The following is an 18,696-nucleotide window of genomic DNA, read 5'->3' on the forward strand; positions in this document are numbered from 1 at the left end:
TACTACTCATATAAAGCTTTGCTACCCAGTAAAGATTGTAACGGTATATCTAAATGCGACGTTTCCATGTCTTTCCATTTTGCTTCATTTGCTTTCGCTAAATGAAACAAAATTAAATGCCATTTAATTATTATGATCAGGACTCAAAGTGCCTTGCATGTTTTCACTTCCTGTTTACAATTGTTTGTACTGACATTATACATCTTTTAAACTTTTGATAAGACATTCAAGTTGAGCTGTTATTCACACAGGTTACACCTCTAAACCGTTGCATAGATAATGTGATTCGATGTCGTCATCTACTTTACGCACTTTTACGCAAACCGGCAATATCCGCCAACTTGTTTGCTCTTTGGACATACGCACGTTGCGTAGGTCAGCCGCAGACACACACAGACATCATGGCGGACGTTTTGGACCTTCATGAAGCGGGAGGCGAGGACTTTCCTATGGATGAGGATGGTGATGGTAAAATTATTATTTATGCCCATTACCGACTGATGCGCTATGTCCCCGCCGTTCAAATAATGTGTAAATATTGAGGTCTACGTGAAAGAAGCCGTGGCGAACAATTAATCAAACGCAGACTGCGTGGTTGTAGGCCTGAAAAATGCTAGCAAGCTAACATTAAGCTAACGACACACTGAATGTTCATTCAAACGCTCATTGTAAGTTAGCTAGGTCGTGTGTTAAACCCTTAAGGTTGCTTTTATAAAACATTTTTACTTTTGACCGACCAAAACGTCTCTTTAAATGTATTACCATGCTTAATAGCATGATGAACATGGCGTGAAAGAAATAACCACGAACATCTGGCGTGTTGTTAGCAGCCGCTAGCACGCTAGTTGAATCCTCCTAGAGACGTTGGCTAACAACTAAAATTAAGATACCCTGATTACACTGCTTGTGCTTTTCAGTATGCGTGTCATATGTTTAAATGTCGGTTTGGTGCAACTGCAGCATAAGCTAGATTGCATTACCTAATAGTATCAGTTCAAACTTTGGGAGCGCGGAACACGATTTAGCAGTTCAGAGGTTTTGACTTGTGTGATTTTCGTTATTCAGAAAGCATCCATAAGCTGAAAGAGAAAGCCAAGAAGAGGAAAGGACGAGGCTTTGGCTCAGGTGAGTCATCACTGTTGTGAAACTGTTTTTTGTAGTTAATTTCTAGCAGAAGAGTTTAGATGTAGTTTATTATTCTAGCCAAGAGTGTTCAATAACTTTCTGTCTTGCTGTTTCCAGAGGAAGGTGCCAGGTCCAGAATCAAAGAGGATTACGACACAGTGGAGCAGGATGGGGACGAGCCTGGCCCTCAGAGATGTGAGTGCTGTTGTTCATATTAAAGATGTAATTTAGTTTAATCGTGACCTGACTAAAGTCTAAGCTACTTATTTGTCCACTAAAAGTGCCTTTGCTATTTTGCAAGTTGCAGTATTTGTTATCTTGTCAGTTGTTTATGAAAATAGTTGGCTAGCAACAATACAGAAAGCTAACTGCCCATTGTCCAATTCTATTCATTTTTTCCCAACAATATTCTTAAACTTCTACACCTAAATAACAAGATAATAAAATTAGTCTGCTGCAGGTTTCCCAAGTTGTATCTTTGTTTTCTATCCAGGTAGCTGGAGATTCTATATGATGTTGTTCAATTTGTGAACCAAAATAGGTTTCATCATCAATTACATTCATCTGTACTGATGTTACTGTCTTATATTTTACATTATTGTAAACAATGTTTAAATGTTTGTTTTGTACAAAAAAGCAGTGACATACATTATCTTTATAAGAGTGTAAAGAAACAGTAGCTTGATAAGTGCCATGGCTGCGTTATTTTTATGATTAGAGGAGCTTTTGATAAAGTGGCATTTTAACTCTGCCGCAAATGTAATGTTAATACCATAAAAAGTATAAGCTGGAGCTCAATAGGCTTTATAAAGGTTAGATCAGAGTGTATTTGTACATTTTGCATAGAATAAGAGCTTTTGTCAATACAAAATCAGGTCATTAAATGCCTTGCAGACACAAAAGATGATAAAACTGTTGCGTAATAAAATACAGCAAATGCAAGAAGAAATGGAAACAAATCATGGTAAGGAAGTGTCAGAAAAATGCCTTTGAGAATAAATAGAGTTTGAGAAGAGATTTGAAACACTCAACAGTTTGCTGATCTAACCTCCAGAGGGAAAACTGTTCCCCAATCCAAGAGCTCGGACATCAAAAGCCTGGCCCCTACCAGTCTAGTGATCATAACTCCTTGCATATTAGTTTACCCAGTTCAAAATACTGCTTAGTTTATTATTTAACCCCGAGGCATTTCTTTGTCTTAATCTTGTTGCAGCTGTGGAGGGTTGGATCCTGTTTGTGACAGGTGTACATGAAGAGGCCACAGAGGAAGACATTCATGACAAATTTTCTGAGTTTGGAGAAATTAAGAACCTGCATCTCAACCTTGACCGCAGAACAGGCTACCTCAAGGTGAGACACATAACTATGTGTTATTAGCATGTTTGTAAGTTTCAGTGTGTCCGTGATTTCATTGAGGAGATATTCATATTAATTAGATGTACACTTTTTACTGATTTTATATTTCTAATTCACACATCCTCTGGGCCGCTTGTTTGCTCTGATAGTTTTAACTCAGCTTAACTTGGATGTTAAGCTGAGTATGCTGTTGTTCTGCTAATTAAAAGCGCAGGTCAGAAAGCCAAATGTGGTGATATAAAATGAGAAGATGAAAGAAACATAAGTTTTCTGAAAAAGAGCAGAAAGAGATTCTATGCCGGTGGTGCCCTGCAACTATTATTTAACCATTTATTACATCTAATGAGGCAAATGTTGTTGACTAAGTGATGAATTCTGTCCAAATGGGGAGAAGTTAGAACAGCATGTATCCTATTAAATTATCCAACTAGAAAATAACAGCAATGTTTCATTTTCATCCTTTTTATGTGTATAAACCCAGACCTCTTCTGTATTTTCTTTATTGATATAAGTTTTAAAACCTTGCTGTCACAGGTACAGTACTTGGTAATGGCTGTTGGTAAATTCGTAAATTACATTCTTCATAATTGAAAAAAAATTACTGGCATACCAAGACGGACAGAATTGATATTACAAGACATTTTGAAAATATTTGCTCAGAGTGTATCTGCTCTTTGCCCAGTGCAGTACAGTACATGGAAGTTGATATTTGACAGTTATATTTTGATATCCAGTATGCTTCAGCTTTCCTCTCAGCCACAAGGTGGCAGCATTGTTTTGAGTATGAAGTAAGAACAAAGCCCCTCTGGTCTGAAATAGTTTCTCTACAGTTATTTCAGTAAAGCACTGAGAATGTCAATTTTTAGTATAGGCTGTTGGAAGATTTACATGATGTATTAACAGTCCATACACTCTATTGATCATTTCTGCAATGCCTCAGGGACATAAAATGTATAGTGTTGATTATTCCTATGTGCTAAGTTGCAAATGTGTTTGCTGAGTAACTCCACACCGTGATTTCATCTTGACCATAACACCAATGTGCCTGAGGAATATTCTTAAGATTATTTGATGAATAGTAGTTTTTTTTGTGTGTGCATGTGTAAAGCATAACAAAATTTCAAAGCAGAGTTGTCATGAATGTGTAATAACTCACACAATGTCCTAATAACTGTTCTCAGGGGTATGCACTGGTAGAGTATGAGACATACAAAGAGGCCCAGGCTGCCATGGAAGGGCTCAACGGTCAGGATCTGATGGGCCAGCCTATCAGCGTTGACTGGGGATTTGTCAGAGGGCCCCCCAAGAACAAGAGGAGGTGAGGGTGGTGTGTGTTTATCCGTGTTATTGCCTGTGGTAGCAGTAACTTGCTGGTAAAGGGAGTGTTATTTGAATTTTGCATTTTGTCAAAGTGCAATGTTTGAAGAATGCTGTGTGTGATATACCAATTTTGACAGAATTTCCTTCATTTGTATTGTTTTTTGTATTTTTTTTTTTACTCCAATCATTCCTTGTTGGAGAGTTTGGCTGTAGCCATTTGGGTATGATGGCTTTCTTTCTGGCAGCCAAGAGTATATTTAAAGATGCAAATGACTAAACAGTATTTTTCTTTTTTGTTTTGTCCCAGGGCTGGCGGACGGAGACGCAGCAGAAGTCCAGACAGGAGGCGGCGTTGAGTTTGGTAGTTGTCATTGGCTAGAGGGGGCATCTGTCACTTTGACGGGCAGTTTCTAATCTTGTCATCTTCTCATAAGGAGTTACCTAAAGATTTTTTGTATAGTATTTTTCAGTAACAGTTGTATGGCATGTAGTTGTGCGATTTCAAATATTGGGAAAAGGAATTGCTCTTCAGAAATTAATAACAAAAGAAAAAAGTTGCTAATAGCAGCATTGCATTTTATTGTAAATTGTCAATGCTGCTTTACAATGCAACAAATGGATATCCATTCAGCTGTGTCGGTTTAAATTTTTTTACTTTCAGTAGCCAACTTGTAGGTAATACATGTTTATGGTGATTCATGATTCCCTCAATGTTGTTTCAGTTTGCTCAATGCTACATACATTTTATTGTGCTGGAGTGCTTTGTTTTATATTACTTTGGGAAAATTAAACTTTTTAAAAGCCAAATGTGTGCCCTGTTGTGTTTTTATTTAGCACTGCTAATGACGTAGGGTTTACATCATCGTAGATGACCTCACCCAGGCAATGGTGACGCCCCAGCTATTTGGTCAACTCTGAAGCACCTGTCACTCCGGAATCAGTGACACACTCATAGGCTACTTGGACAAAACCCTGGGCCCTTATTTTTCTGCAGCCAATTGTCAAATGAACGTTTTTTACTTGCTCATTCTCATTTGGTGTTTACTCTATTGGAGAACGTCAGTCAAAACCCCCTGAGAACAGCCATTGGTTCTGATAAAAGTCAATAAAACAGACTCTCCTCTCTGATTGGGTGGCTATTTGTGGGGGCGGGATAAAGGCTTCGGTTGACGTTGTTGTTGTAAGTGGTGGAGAAATTACTTTGTCGGTTATGGTCCGGCTTGGGATTTTATGCTTACTTCCACCTACGAAGATGCTAAAAAGTTAAGAATTGTTGGTATTGGAAACGTATATGTTATTCACAAGTTGATGCTTGCTTGGAAACTTAATGGGACGACGAAAACAACATCTGCGAGGCCGTTCAAGGTAAGCAGTAAAGGGATACTCTAGCTACTAGCCTTAACGTTAGCTAACGTTAGCTGCTGATTAGCCAGGCTTGAGGTAGCCACTTGCTAGCCAAACATTACGGTTTGGTCTACGTTCTGAAAAATAAAAAACACTTTTCTGTGACAAGAATTCATGCAAACACAATGCAGCCCTTAAAAGGCATGGAAAAATTGTCTATTACATGAAAACAAAGTTGTTGGGCTGTGTGTAAGCGGTGCACGAACCCCATGCGTTTGAACGGCTCAAATGCGTTTATGTAAGCATGTGTATTGTTCGTTGATATTTTGTTTCAGAGAATAGTCGTAGCCATAATAGCTGGCTCAGAGTCAACATTTAGGACAAGACATCATCACCAGCATCGAGCTTCATCTGTTTTCCAGGGGTGCAGGTTGGTGAACATAATTGGTTGCTGAGAATTGCATTAGCTTTTTAAGATGTCAGCTATAGGTTAAACACTGCATTTTAAAGTAGTGCTGAAGGGGAGATAGGTTCTATATTTTCCCCTATCAATTATGCTTTTGCATTCGTTAAATTTTATCACCTGGCTTTCAAAGAGCTGGCAGTCACGATCCAGATTATCTGAGCCCGGTTTTTATTTAAGGTGCATGTGTGATGTAACATTTACTTAAAGCACCAGCTTAGAGTTCACAATCACTCGCGTTTATTTTCTAACTTCTAATCTAAACGATTGGTTTTTAATGTTGAGTGACTAACTTGATCGAGTGAGTCAAGTCAGCAGGATACGGCATTTCTTCCCAAACCTGCTGCCAGATATGTGTGACTACTATTTGATCTAGCTGGTCATTGAGATCAGGGCTCTGTGCTCGTTATGGAACTGGGACTGGGGTTATCTGCCATCATTTACAGCATCACTTCGATGAGAGAGGGTAGCGTTACACTTTGCCTTGAATTATTCAGGTCTTGTATTTGCGGGCTCTTGTTTGCTGGGACACCGGGACAAACAGTCAACATGAAAAGTAGGACAGAGGTAGAAGTTCTTTACTGCACTTGGTCTGGCGGGACCGTTTATGTTGTTATAAAGCAGTTGGAAACGCATGCAGCTGTAAGTAGCAAGGGTTTGATGGAATTTCAAGAAACTAGGTAATGTGTAGTGGGAAAAAGAAATGCATCCAATTCTTCCACCTGTACTCACTCATTCCAGTGGCTGTGTAGGGTGATGCCTGAAATGCAGGACACACCAGGCGGACAGCTGCAAAGAAGACTGCTGATCAGTAGCAGTGTGGAAAGTTAGAACAAACTACCAATTTAATCTACTAAATAGACAGTAGATTTGTCTGATCTATCACTCGCTTAAGCAAGTAACCATTTGTGTGTTTATGCGTTATTGTATCACTCCAGATGAAGAATTTATTAAAGTAGCCTGACAATTCTAGGATCCACTATGCAGTGAGGCTAGAAGATGGAAAAACATCTTCATACCCTGCTGCATAGTCTCTGTGAGGGTGTGTGAGGTTGCACTGTCAGGCTTCATTATGCAAGTCTTCAACACTTCAAGGAACATATTGATGCATACAGCAGCACAGAGTGCACCTCGGGCAAGTATTTTAAGTAGGGTGTAGCATCCTTCCTTATGTAGTTCACATTCCAAACTCGCAGGGTGTAAAGGAAAATATCAGTAAATATTTTTTTTACCACTCAGCCCCCCCAAAAAAACATAGTTTCGCCGCTTTGTTGGTAATCAGATGATAGATGCCAGTTTATGAATGTTTGAATGTGTTATTGGTCAGTGCACTAAACAGGCACCATTACATAAATCCATTCATGACCTGTCTCCAATAGTGCAGAATATTTTAAAAAGCCTTTGTTGACTTACTGAGTTATTGCAGTTTGATTTTGTTTGGACTAGTTATGTTGATGTAAATGAAAATTTGTGGTTTGCACTTCGCAGTTTATCATACAGAGATCTCAAAATGTATTCAAATGGGCTGCGGTAATCATTTCACAGTAGCCTTGCTCGAAAATGATACGAAGGACATGACACAGCTGATGAAAATGGGAAAATGTTTTCTCTGTTACATTCACTGTTACTCACATAACATTAGCTGGTTGGTCATAACATTTGTAAGCTATCATCATCATTTTTTCAAAATATAACACTCACTTTTTCAATGAACATTTTCACAGTGTTGGTCACCATGTTAGTGAATTTAAACTACTGCTTGCACACTGGCTATATGGAGGAGTGTGCGTGCAATATGGTAACAATTTTGGTATGAAGAATCATAGACTGGCAATGTTGTTGATCCATAATCAGTGCAATGAAGGCACATGTAATTCCTGTGGAAAAGGGTTTGTCATAGAACTGTCCTCTTGAAGTTGCAAAGATGCAGGACTTGGTGGTAATGGGTTTATTGGCACACTGTTTTGCTGTGACACAGCATAGTCATATGATAACACAATGGAGGGTAGAGCAGCTATAAACTAGAATGAGTCTTAGTTTATAATTTGACAAGCCTTGCAGTCAGTTTGTCTCTCTGGAGGGAAACATGTTTAGTCTGGAGTTTTAAAAGTTTTGTGTTATTATCTTAACTATCTTTTATATCCTAAATACCTTTAACATGGATCGTACTATTTTAGTGTTGGACAGCGATGGCTGTTTTGACTGCCTTGGTGCATATAGTGTTTCACAGGGTAACCGTGCTGCTTCAGCAACACAGAAGGAATGAAAATTTAAATTTGTCTCTTGCAGGGCTCCCCCAAACAGCTGCTCACTAAGTGTGTATGTGTGTGTGTGCTGCAAGGATCCAGTGTCAGTTTCAGAGCCAGGCTCATTTGGCCGTGGAGGTATTCCCATAGGATCTCTCAAACACGGTCAGATTAATAAGTAAGTAGATGGGTGCCTCTTCAGGTTAGTAGGACAAACACATGATTTTTGTGTGAAATGAACATGTTCCACTCAATTTTGCAGCGTATTTGCTTAGTCTAGAATAGGCACTAAGGCAGGAGCTAAGTCTAGCACTTAATACTTTAATTAATTGTTAACATCATAAAATTACATATGAAACTGACATCCATACAGCCAGGCATTTATGCTGCAATCTGTAAAGAGTTCATAAAGACAGTAACAGATGTGATAGGAAAGAGAAAACTACCTTCGTCCCAGCACTGCCACAGTGAGACAGGGATCAATAGGTGGCTTGTCTCCGAGAGGCCTCTGTGTCCAGACAGCAACTCATAAAACTCTTCGCAGACCCACCCTCCCCAGCATGGCTGGTTGCCTGCCAGTCTTGTGACACAGCAACCAGCCTGTGCCCAGGACTGCTTGTGTCAGGGTGGAGAGACCTAGAACTGAGGCATCTACCTGGGTGCTAGCAGCTACTTGACTAGCACGTCGTGGAATAGCAGACCTTCACTGAATGCTTTGAGATTATATTTAGATAATTTGTGCAGTTGTTATACAATAGAAGTGGCTATAAAGTAGAATGGAACAGTAATATGAGGAAAGATAAAGCCTTATGATAACAACCAAGCAGCCAAAATACCATACAGCATGAGACCCCACACTCACAAGTGAAGCTATGGTAATGAGAGCTTGCTTTATCACTTACTCACCTTTTCTTCCTCTACATACAGTACCGGTTGGGGAATAAATGATTATACATTCCACAGCAAAGCCAGTTTGATCTGCCCTGTGAGAAATGTTGGCACCTTATTTACATACTATACTTAATGACCATATCAAACACAACTACAAAGGTGGATCATATTAGGTTGCGTGCCAAAAAGCAGTATTGTCTTTTGTGTCTGTCACATCCCTGCTTGTGACTGCCGTTGCTTTTGCTTAATACTGTTGGTCTGTTTTGTGTTTCAAATATGAAGGCCTTTTCTCTCGCATTTAAATCATTTAGCTGTTTTTGAGCAAATTAAATAAAGTTAGATAATGATTTTTATGATGATATGTTAAAATCCTGAGCCATCTGCGTACAGTGCTTACATGCTACCATGGTTTGATGTAGACCTTTTTATATCCATATCTCTTCCACACCTTCCAGTCACAATCTTTTTTTTGTAGAAATGTTGCTTTTGCTTTCAGCAAGGCTTGTTGCTGCTGTACAAAGTAGATCAACAATTAGCAATATCAGTGATGTATTAAACTCAAAGATACTTTAGTTTAGGTTTAGGTAAATCATAAAAAAGAAACAAGCTAAATCAACAATTTGCAGTATCACTGATATGACATTTTATCACAAAAATGATTCCATTGTATAGTGTGACACGCTCCTCAGCAGATAAATTGGCCTCTTCGAAGCTGTGTTAGTTTGTGACATGTTGCGTCATATTCATAAATCAGTGTGCAGAACCATTCTTATAGCTGACAAATTAATTGAATCCAGCCTAATATGATCTGACTTTGTTAAAGTTACTTCACAGTCTGAGTCAGAAGACAGAAAACTACAGACAACAGTGGGTAGGTAACAGAGGCTCCAGAGGAGGATTAGATTGGCTTGTGTTGTTATCTGTCAAAGTGGCTGGTAAATTCAACAACTATAGCCAAAATTTGTCAGCATTTGTTTAGGTGTTGATGTCTATTTCTAAGTATTATAGCAGGTGAATAATGAGATTTAGATTCCACTTTAACATGTGGGGGAAAAAAGTGTAGTTTCCTTTATAGTTTAGAAGACATCAGTCCCTCCCGCCCTGCCCTGTTGATTCAGGGCAGCAGGAGTAATCCCACGCACAGCCCTGATGAGGAGCCTGCCACCCAGGATGACATCACACAGGGAGTGACGTGAAGTCACCCTGCTGTGTACAGGGCCTGGCCTGCAGCACGTGGGGATTCACATGAGCATTAGTCCTGCCCGCCTGCAGAGGCTGGTGCTTGTTTAGCCACTGGCTTTAGCTTTAGCTGGGCTTGGTTGGCTTCACATTCAGGCTGACTTAGCAGGAGTTGATCTTGAATGTTTGACTTTGTCCTGTCTTGTAACATGGGAGTTGCAAGTCATAGATCCATTTTGTTTCCAATATTAAAGCCTTTTTGAAGCAAAGTTCTCTCTGGGGACAGGAGAGGAATGAATGTACTTAGTGCCTAAACACCGGAGCCTAAGATCACATTAGAGTCTAAGAAATGTCTTATATTCCTTAAGGGTTGATATGCAAATTAAAGCAGTAGTCATCTCACTTGCCTTTTTATGTAATATTAAGCACATTGTTTGTACACTAAGCAAAAGGGATATTTTGGCATCATTGCCAATCCTGAAACATTATTTGTTGCCAGTGTATAGTTTAATCTACAAATACGCTTAAGACAAATGTAAGAGGTTAATTTTAGCAGCTTGAGAAAATTTTTTTTTATCTTTAAACATTATTATTTGACTAAACATCAGTCTGGCTTGCACAATGTTGACATAACATTACAAAGATTAATTTCTTTTTTTTGTCTTGTGTTGATCATATACTACATTTTTGTGAATACTTAGGTTAGGGTCAAGATGCTGATATAGTATTTAATATAGAGATATTCTACATTGGCCAACAACTGCATGACAAAGCTTTCCGAACCTGAATTGAAATCTTGTGGTTTTTGAACTTGCAGTCCGTTGCCCTCCATCACAAATCATTATTGGACGCTTCTAACCAAAGTGCCTGGGTTTAATGTGACAGTATACATTTTGATATGTGTGGGGTTAGTTGGAGTCCTGTAGTATTAGCACTATGCTCTGTAACTCACTGTTGAGTTTCCTCACTCTTAACTAATAAAAAGGTACGAAGTGTTCAGATGGATGCAGAGGCTTGTATTTCTTCACAAAGGCTAAAAATCGATAAAGAGGCCATCAGGGCCGAATGAGGACTTCTCACCCACAGAGTCTGGAGTTTAGGTTGGCAGCTTTCCGGAATACTGAAACCAACGCTTAATGTTCACCAAATGAAGTTTTATCCCTCTATCTCTGTGCTGCTGTCCTTCAAAGGCAGAACAGCACTTTTCACTGAATGCAGCAGTCACTTGTCTTGTTATGGGTTTTTTCCTGCACTAAAACAGTAATGCATTGATTGCAGATTAGCTTCCACTCTCCCTCACTATGAGGATCAGATACCCTCATTACATTTTCTGCTGTTTCAGGTCTCCACTGCCTGACACTGCGCGCAATGTAATGTGGCCTCTGTGTGGAATGTGGGAATGTCACTTGTGGTCCCTTATAGCCCTCTGTAAAGCAGCCTGCTTTCATGTGGCTGTTAATTAGTACTCCTTGACTGGTGATTACTGGGCCCAACTGCGGTGGCATGCCCTGGGCACAAACTAGGAACATCTGAGGCCAGCTTAATAAACCTTGTCAACAGACGGACAGAGGAGGAGAAAATAAGACTTACAGCTAAGGGTAGACGATCTAGACAAAATTACAATCATGACAACTATCTCAGTGTTAACCCTAATAATATAACAATAATCATTTCAAAAATCATTCAGTACCACTTAGGGCTGCATCTAACAATTATTTTTCACCATTATTTCGTTAATCGACATTATCAATAATCCAGTTATTATTTTTTTGGTTAAACAATTCATTGTTTGGTCTGTAAAATGTCATCAAATCATGAAAAATGACCATCACAAGTTCCAGAGCAAATAGTGACGCTTTCATATGTCTTGTTTTGTCGAGCTAACAGTTCAAAACCCAAAGATATTCAGTTTTCTATAATTACAGAGTAAGAAAACCAGAAAATATTCACATTAATGAACTCAAACCATTTTTTACGATTAATCGATTATTAAAATAGTTACTGATTACATTCCTTAGTATTTAGTGTTTTACTAGAACAAATTCTGCTATATTTAGACTGAAAACATTTTGTGGCAAATTTGGGGTAACATTTTAAATGTTATCATTCATTTAGCTATTTACTATCTCAAGTTGAATTATAGGGACTACAGACCAGAAATCACAAGCTGCTTTCAAATGAGACACATCCTTTTAAAGAGAAAAATATCTGGATATGCCTGTTTATTTTTCTTTTTTTTTTTTCTTTTTTTTTTTTACAAAAAGTAGTTGCCACTTCTGTATCTATAAGGAGGAGTAAACCTGTGGTCAAAGGATAACATTTTCTCCTAAAATTCAAATCTGAGAAAGTTTTTTGTCCACTAAAATTTGAGTTTGTTGTTTCATGCTGTGGCATGCTGTGCAGTATTTTAGGGAACAGTGGACTAAATGAATTCAGAGATCTCTGCTACATGCTCTGCTTCACCATGACATCAGCTCTCAGACACTTTGATAAACACTTGTGCTCAGAAGCTAAAGCTGCTCATTTCAGCTGGCTGAACTTGGCTGTTATTACTTTGCTCCAGTGAGTATCAGCAAGAGTCCACATTAGGCTGAAGGAAACCACTATGAAGCATTCTTAAATCTTCCACTGACCAGGAGATGTTTGGTCTGCAGTCATGTCCCATGTCCTGAACCAGATTAACACCTTGTCACTGAAATACTGGGCACACTGGAGGATGAGTTTGATGAGTCATTTCGAACCTCCTTTGTACTCTGTATAAAAGAGTGCCCGACCTAATTCTGTGCTATGTTGTGTTCAGCTCAACATTACAACTATAGGTTTGGCTTAGTCTGTAAGAACAGTGTGGCCTCAGAGATATCATTTTCCTTTTGTTAATGTAAATTAGGCCTTAATGGGCGGGTACTTGGGTTTAAGAGAGCAGATGACATCACCGACATGTGATTGTCGTTAGTTGAGTCATTAGGTGTTCACCAGGGCATTTTGTCCCCGACTGTGTTTGAATGTTGCTTGTGAGTTTCTATGTTTAAACTGTGATTGTGAGCAATTTATTTTTAGAAATCTGAAACAGGAGGTTGATCTAATTCTGGCAGCTCAGAGATTAGGTGGTGATTCTCTGTAAGCATTGGTATTGTAGTTGTGCTTACACAGTTGCTCTGGTTTAGGCACAAGGAGAGCTACTTAGAGCAGTATTCAGTTGCAGTAGCTCAGTCATAAAGTTCAACACTACTGCAACATGAGGTCAACACATCTTTTGGCTCTTTATACACTCCAAACAATAAAGCTGAGGTCAAATTCATGATCTGTAAGTAGATCTTGTTTTTTTCACCTTATTTTGCCTTGAGCACTCACAGAGAAAAATGCTGGTTGCTTTGTTCACATGGATCAGGTTTGGATGTTTCTGAGCCAGCAAGCAGGATAGGGAGGCCGCGAGGGGGAAGTTAGACTTGGCAAATTTTTGTGTGATGACTGGACAGCTTTGGACTAGACCAGCTCCAGTGGCATGGCCTCCAAGAGGGCAGGCATGGTGTGGAATCTCTGACATCAGCTGTGTGTGCATTCAGGCTGGTGTTGTCTTACACATTACACACACAGACGCCCACAGCTGGTGGTCAAGCCATCATCAGCTGGAATGTGCCTGTTACATGTTTCACACTGCAAAAATATTATTTATTCTAGTAATAATAATTTACTTGCTTAAGGAATTTTTTCTGAAATGTGCTTTGGTTTCCTTTTAAAGGTCAATTGATAGTGGATTTTTAAAGGCTGATATTATGACGATAGTTTGGAGTAGGAAAAAGCAGATAGCTGATTAATCAACTGATATAATATATACAGATAAAGTCAAGTTTCCTAAAGTTAGAAACAAATGTTATCATCACAGAAGCTTATAGGTCAAAAACACTATATCATTCAGCAGACATAACACAAGTAGCATCAAAGAACCTACCATAATCTGTGATTTATCCCTTTAGCACTGTGACATCAGCCGGAGTTTGTTTCATCATGCATGGTGTGCTTTGCTTCTGTAGTAGCCTGGTGGTGATGGTAACAGAACATCCTGAAGTGTGATTAGGTGGATTACATCATTGAAGGATGTAGGACTTACCATGGGCGATGCTCTGTTCTGTCGTGGCCAGGATTACTTCTACTGCACCCCTCGTTACATTGTTAAATGCCACTCTTACAAACTATTAGTGCTCGAGGATATTACCGGCGTGAGGAGGATCCTGAAATGTGCAGTTTCATTATGGATAGTTGGTGTCTAGTTTATTTGGAAGAGAGAACACCAAATGGGAAAGTAAAGTAACAATTCTTCCCTGTCTGACTGTATCGCATTGTTGACAAAGAGCTTATAGTGTTGATATATTCCAGACATATCTTTTCTGGGAATACATTAACTCAAAATGGGTCACTGAATGAGTGCTACTTGTCAGCCTTGCTGAAAAAGCAGTTGTTCCAACATACAGTGGCAAGAAAAAGTATGTGAACCTTTTGGAATGCCATGGTTTTCTGAATAAATGTGTCATACAATCTGATCTGATCTTCATCTAAGTCAAGGATATTAACAAATATAATGTGTCTAAAATAATAACACAAGAAAAAATCTCATCTTTCATGTCTTTATTGAACACACTCATTCAACATTCAAAATGGCAGTAGAAAAAGTAAGTGAACCCTTAGAATTAATAACTGGTTGATACCCTGCTTGTTCAATGTTTTACGTATTGTAGACTCATGAACAGAGATGTTAGCCAGTTCCAATGATGATTTCAACTCTTTGGCTGTCATCTCGGGGTTGTTTCTTTACCTCATTGATGAGTCTTCGTTGTGCTCTTTGTGTCATTTTGACTGGGCGTCCACTTCTTGGTAGAGTAGCAACAGTCCCAAAGTGTCTAACTGTAGACTGGTTATTTTCTAAAGTCTTTGAAATCACTTTGTAAACCTTGCCAACTTTATGTAAATCAACAATTCTTGATCGTAGATCCTCTGAAAGCTCTTTTTGGCGAGGCATGGCTCACATAAATGTGTACAACAAAACAAACTCCCCTCAAAAGTTTGAGGGGCCGGGGCCAACTGCAGCGAGGACTGTAGCCTCTACACATGGGACGCCTGCTTAGACCACTACGCCACACGACGCCCCCCCAAACTCATAGTCTTAACGAGACTCCGGGTATGCTAAAACCTGACACCAATTAGCTATTTTGAGGTCATTAATTCAAGGGTTCACATACTTTTTCCACAAGCACTATGAGGATTTTTTGGTTATTCTCAATAAAGACATGAAAGATCAATTTTTTTTGTGGTATTATTTAAGACGCGTTATATTTGTCAATACCCTTGACTTAGATGAATATCCGATCACATTTTATGACAAATTTAGTAAGAAAACCATGAAATTCCAAAAGGTTCACATACTTTTTCTTGCCACTGTATACCCTGGGACCACAGAAGTTTTCTTACATTGGCAGAATAAGTAAGGTGTTGAAGGTTTTATTCATGGAGTGGAGAATCACTTTCTGAAAACATTATCTCTGGTGTTGTCTAAAAGCATAATTTAGGCTAAGTTCACACAGCGGACCCCGGAACAGCATAAATCACATGAAATCTGATCTTTCCAAATCAGATTCGGGCCACTTTCATATGTGGTTCTAAATCAGATACAGATCTGATTTTTTGAAAAGCGACCTCAGTCTGAACAGCCATGTGACCCGTATTGGAATTCAATGCGACTTTTACGTCAGAACAGATTTGACAGGCGTGCTGTAACATGCCCCTGTAGCCAGCCAATATAACCAGATGCCGACGCGCATTTTCAGGGAGGTGGGCCGCCTGACGTGAGTGTCTTTGAGCAGAGGCGCTTACAGATGTAGATGAAAGTAGCCCTTGATATCCTGAAATTTTGAATGAAATCTGTTTCATTGAAGCCATTCACGTCATGATCCCACCATTCCTGGCTCTGATTCCGCATCCACACACACCTCTACCGAAGTAGCAGCCATTGCTCACAAAAAGTCATAATTACACTATAAGTTCTCCTTCTATTAATTCTTCTTCTTCTCCTACTCATCATCTGCTTCCACATTCGCCTATTCCACTGTACAATAACTTAAAAATGAGACCGTAAACGCTCACATCTGTGGCCTCCATGTTTGTTATTCCCAACTTCTCCTTTTTTTTAAATTGAAAAATGTTTAATTACAAAATATATCAATATAGTATATAATGAACAAATAAACACGCATCATGATAATATAACTGGCAAACATTATATGTCTTTTTTTCCCAAGTATGATCCCACATTCAATGTGATGACTTCTCCTTGTTTACTTCCATAGAGTGCTGCGTGTGATGTCTTGTTGTTCTTCTGCGCATGTGGGTCACATCAGGGCCATGACCAGTTCACATATTCTCTATAGTCTATATTCAATATATGTTGGCCATATATATTGGCCTTATAATACCGGCCAAATTTTAAAAGATAATGTGAACAGCTACATAAAAAAATCGGATTTAGAAAGTAATCAGAATTGAGCACGAAGGTTTGCAGTGTGAAGGTAGTCTTAAAGTCTGACCGACTGCGTGGCCCTGCTTCCCTGTCACTCCCAGTCTCATAAGGTACTAGTGCCATTCTTTAGCAACAGGCCCTCAAATGATCAGATATGCTCATTGGCACACAGTTGTACTAGGCTTTCACTTGCTAGCAAAAAAGAAACAGCATGCCTTCAGCTGAGCAGTTATCTTCAGATTAATACATTAATAATGCCATATTATAACCAACAACCTTATCATGCTCATAATATACAAATAAAGTTGCCTTATATAAGATTAACTTTCATTTAGATATAAATTATCTCAGCTACAGAATGATATTAACTTGACTTCATGGATGGAGGCTTATCTTTTCCTACTTTTTTTAAATTTTGGATTCCCACTTGTTAGTATGTACTTGGTAGGCTTCACACTTCTTACAGTGTAGGCCGAGAGAAGCAGAGAAAGATAATTAATGCCTTATTTGGGTAGAAGATAACCAGTCCTTGCTGCAGCTACATGAGGATTCTGTGCTCCACTTAAGGCAAAAACTTTCTGATATTCATATGAAGAAGCATGTTTTTTTTTTTAGTTTTTAAATTTAATGAACTTTAAATGGTCCACTAGTTCCTATAATTCACATGTCAACAACAGCTGTGTGGATGTTCTGTTTTACTGCTCAGTGGCTTTTATTGATTTTTCTCCAATTACCAGCTTTCTAGCATATTTCCTTTTGTCCAGGGAAATGGTCCCACTGCAATTTACCGTATTGATTTCTGAGATGTAAACCAATAGCAACTGAAAACATCAGTACCCTCCCTTTGTACTGGTGAAAGGAGAATGAGTGAGGTAGCACTTTAGGAGGAACAGGAAATAATGTATAGCAGTGACAAGCTATCAGAATCCTACATTTTGTGTTGGTTGCTGTTACTTAAAGGTGAATCTATGGCCTTTCTCTTTTCTCCCTTCTATAATGAAAATATTAGTTGAAAGTGCTTTATAAATTAATGTATTTTGACTTTGAGAAAGCAGAAAGGGCAGTGAAGTGCTTTACAACACTAAACCTCTCTCTGAAGCAGCAGCCTTGTATTACCCAGAGGGGGTATTTACAATGCAATGCTTATCATATGCTTTGTCATTATACAAGCCCTTGGAAAGTAATGTGTCTACACTATTCATATGATGCACCCAATTGCCCTTGAAGATAACTGATGTTGCAGAAAATTACAAAATTGGCTGAAATATTCTGCTTTTTCTTTTGTCTGTGCTGTTTTGGGCATATTTATCTGTGTTTGTGTTTTGTCAACACAACTACAACATTGTAAGTAATGAAAACATTGCCCAGCTGTTTAGAATGATATTGTGTGGTACTGAGTAAGGATTTTGCATTCCTGTGCTCTTGTGTGCATTTTCTTGACCAAGGCTCTGGGGTCCACTGTAGAGGTTGGATACCCGACCCTAGCCTGAGGGTACCCTTTAAGACCTGACAGGTCGGGCCAGGTTAGGTCAAAAATTTAGAAATGATGTTTGGGTTCGTGTCGGGTTTTGTCATGCCGACTGAACAATAGACACACAAGAACATTGTACTTTTGAACTACTAAGTGGCTGAGTTAATGTTACTATTTTTAGGTTATGATTCATGGTTAGCAATAGCTAACCAAATATACTGTTAGTGTTCAACCTAGCAGTGCAACTGTAGCCAACTGTATGTGTGAAGTACTGCTGATGACAATATACCTATAGCCTGTATAAAACAATGGCTTTTGATGGTCATTTACAAGGTGTGATCAGAACTGTGTGACAGGGTAACACAAACTTGGCTTCGGCTTACATTAACTGCAGGTTTGGACATAAATATGAAAAAAAAACAAGCTCTTTTTTTTTTTTTTTTTTTTTTTTACAAATTAGCTGATGATGTGTAAAGGGACTAAAGCAGTACATCCCATGGCAGCAATTCTTTCTTCTTTGTACATGTGCAGCAACAGATCCATTGTACTGCTCCATTCATCTGAGAAACTCTGGAAGAACTGGGTACAGGGCATTCTCCATTCCTTAACCAGGCAGCGATCAGCTTCATTCTCAGCCGGAGCTCTCATGTTATGTAATGAGTCAGTGTAGGCTGACTGGGCTCAGTCAGTAACCAGATTACAGCACTCCACAGATAAAGACAGCTTAAGGACAGCTATCTCACCACACCTTTGTTTTTCCTCCTCTGGTTTACTTCACTTCCTCTGATTTATG

At 38.9% G+C, this 18,696-nt stretch overlaps 2 protein-coding genes across 7 annotated transcripts in view; both read left to right on the forward strand.

Annotated features, from left to right (window-relative positions):
* Window positions 1-320: 320 nt before the first annotated feature.
* Window positions 321-4,608, forward strand: rbm8a (RNA binding motif protein 8A). 2 transcript variants are annotated; one of them, XM_056379667.1, is made up of 6 exons: window positions 321-468; window positions 1,066-1,125; window positions 1,243-1,320; window positions 2,339-2,475; window positions 3,663-3,799; window positions 4,109-4,608. In XM_056379667.1, the coding sequence occupies exons 1-6, from the start codon at window positions 402-404 to the stop codon at window positions 4,155-4,157; spliced, it is 528 nt and encodes a 175-aa protein (XP_056235642.1). In that variant the 5' UTR covers window positions 321-401; the 3' UTR covers window positions 4,158-4,608. The 2 variants fall into 2 exon arrangements, with proteins under 2 accessions (XP_056235642.1, XP_056235643.1); XM_056379668.1 differs by having other exon boundaries at window positions 369-462.
* Window positions 4,609-4,991: 383 nt separating this feature from the next.
* The window catches only part of otud7b (OTU deubiquitinase 7B), a 37,895-nt gene continuing 24,190 nt past the window's right edge, over window positions 4,992-18,696 (forward strand). For 4 of the 5 annotated variants that reach the window (XM_056381378.1, XM_056381380.1, XM_056381381.1 and 1 more), the window contains exon 1: window positions 4,992-5,166. The gene's annotated coding sequence lies outside the window, so the exon portion shown is untranslated. Of the gene's footprint in view, window positions 5,167-7,904; window positions 8,033-18,696 lie in introns of those variants that run through there. The other variant, XM_056381379.1, reaches the window with a different exon arrangement.

This window comes from Seriola aureovittata, chromosome 7 (assembly GCF_021018895.1).
Source record: "Seriola aureovittata isolate HTS-2021-v1 ecotype China chromosome 7, ASM2101889v1, whole genome shotgun sequence".
Taxonomy (NCBI): domain Eukaryota; kingdom Metazoa; phylum Chordata; class Actinopteri; order Carangiformes; family Carangidae; genus Seriola; species Seriola aureovittata.

Coding starts and splice junctions, on each gene's coding strand:
- rbm8a (XM_056379667.1), top strand. CDS start 402: ATGGCGGACGTTTTGGACCTTCATGAAGCGGGAGGCGAGGACTTTCCT. Junction 1,321..2,338: donor CGAGCCTGGCCCTCAGAGAT/GTGAGTGCTGTT, acceptor ATCTTGTTGCAG/CTGTGGAGGGTTGGATCCTG. Junction 2,476..3,662: donor GCAGAACAGGCTACCTCAAG/GTGAGACACATA, acceptor AACTGTTCTCAG/GGGTATGCACTGGTAGAGTA.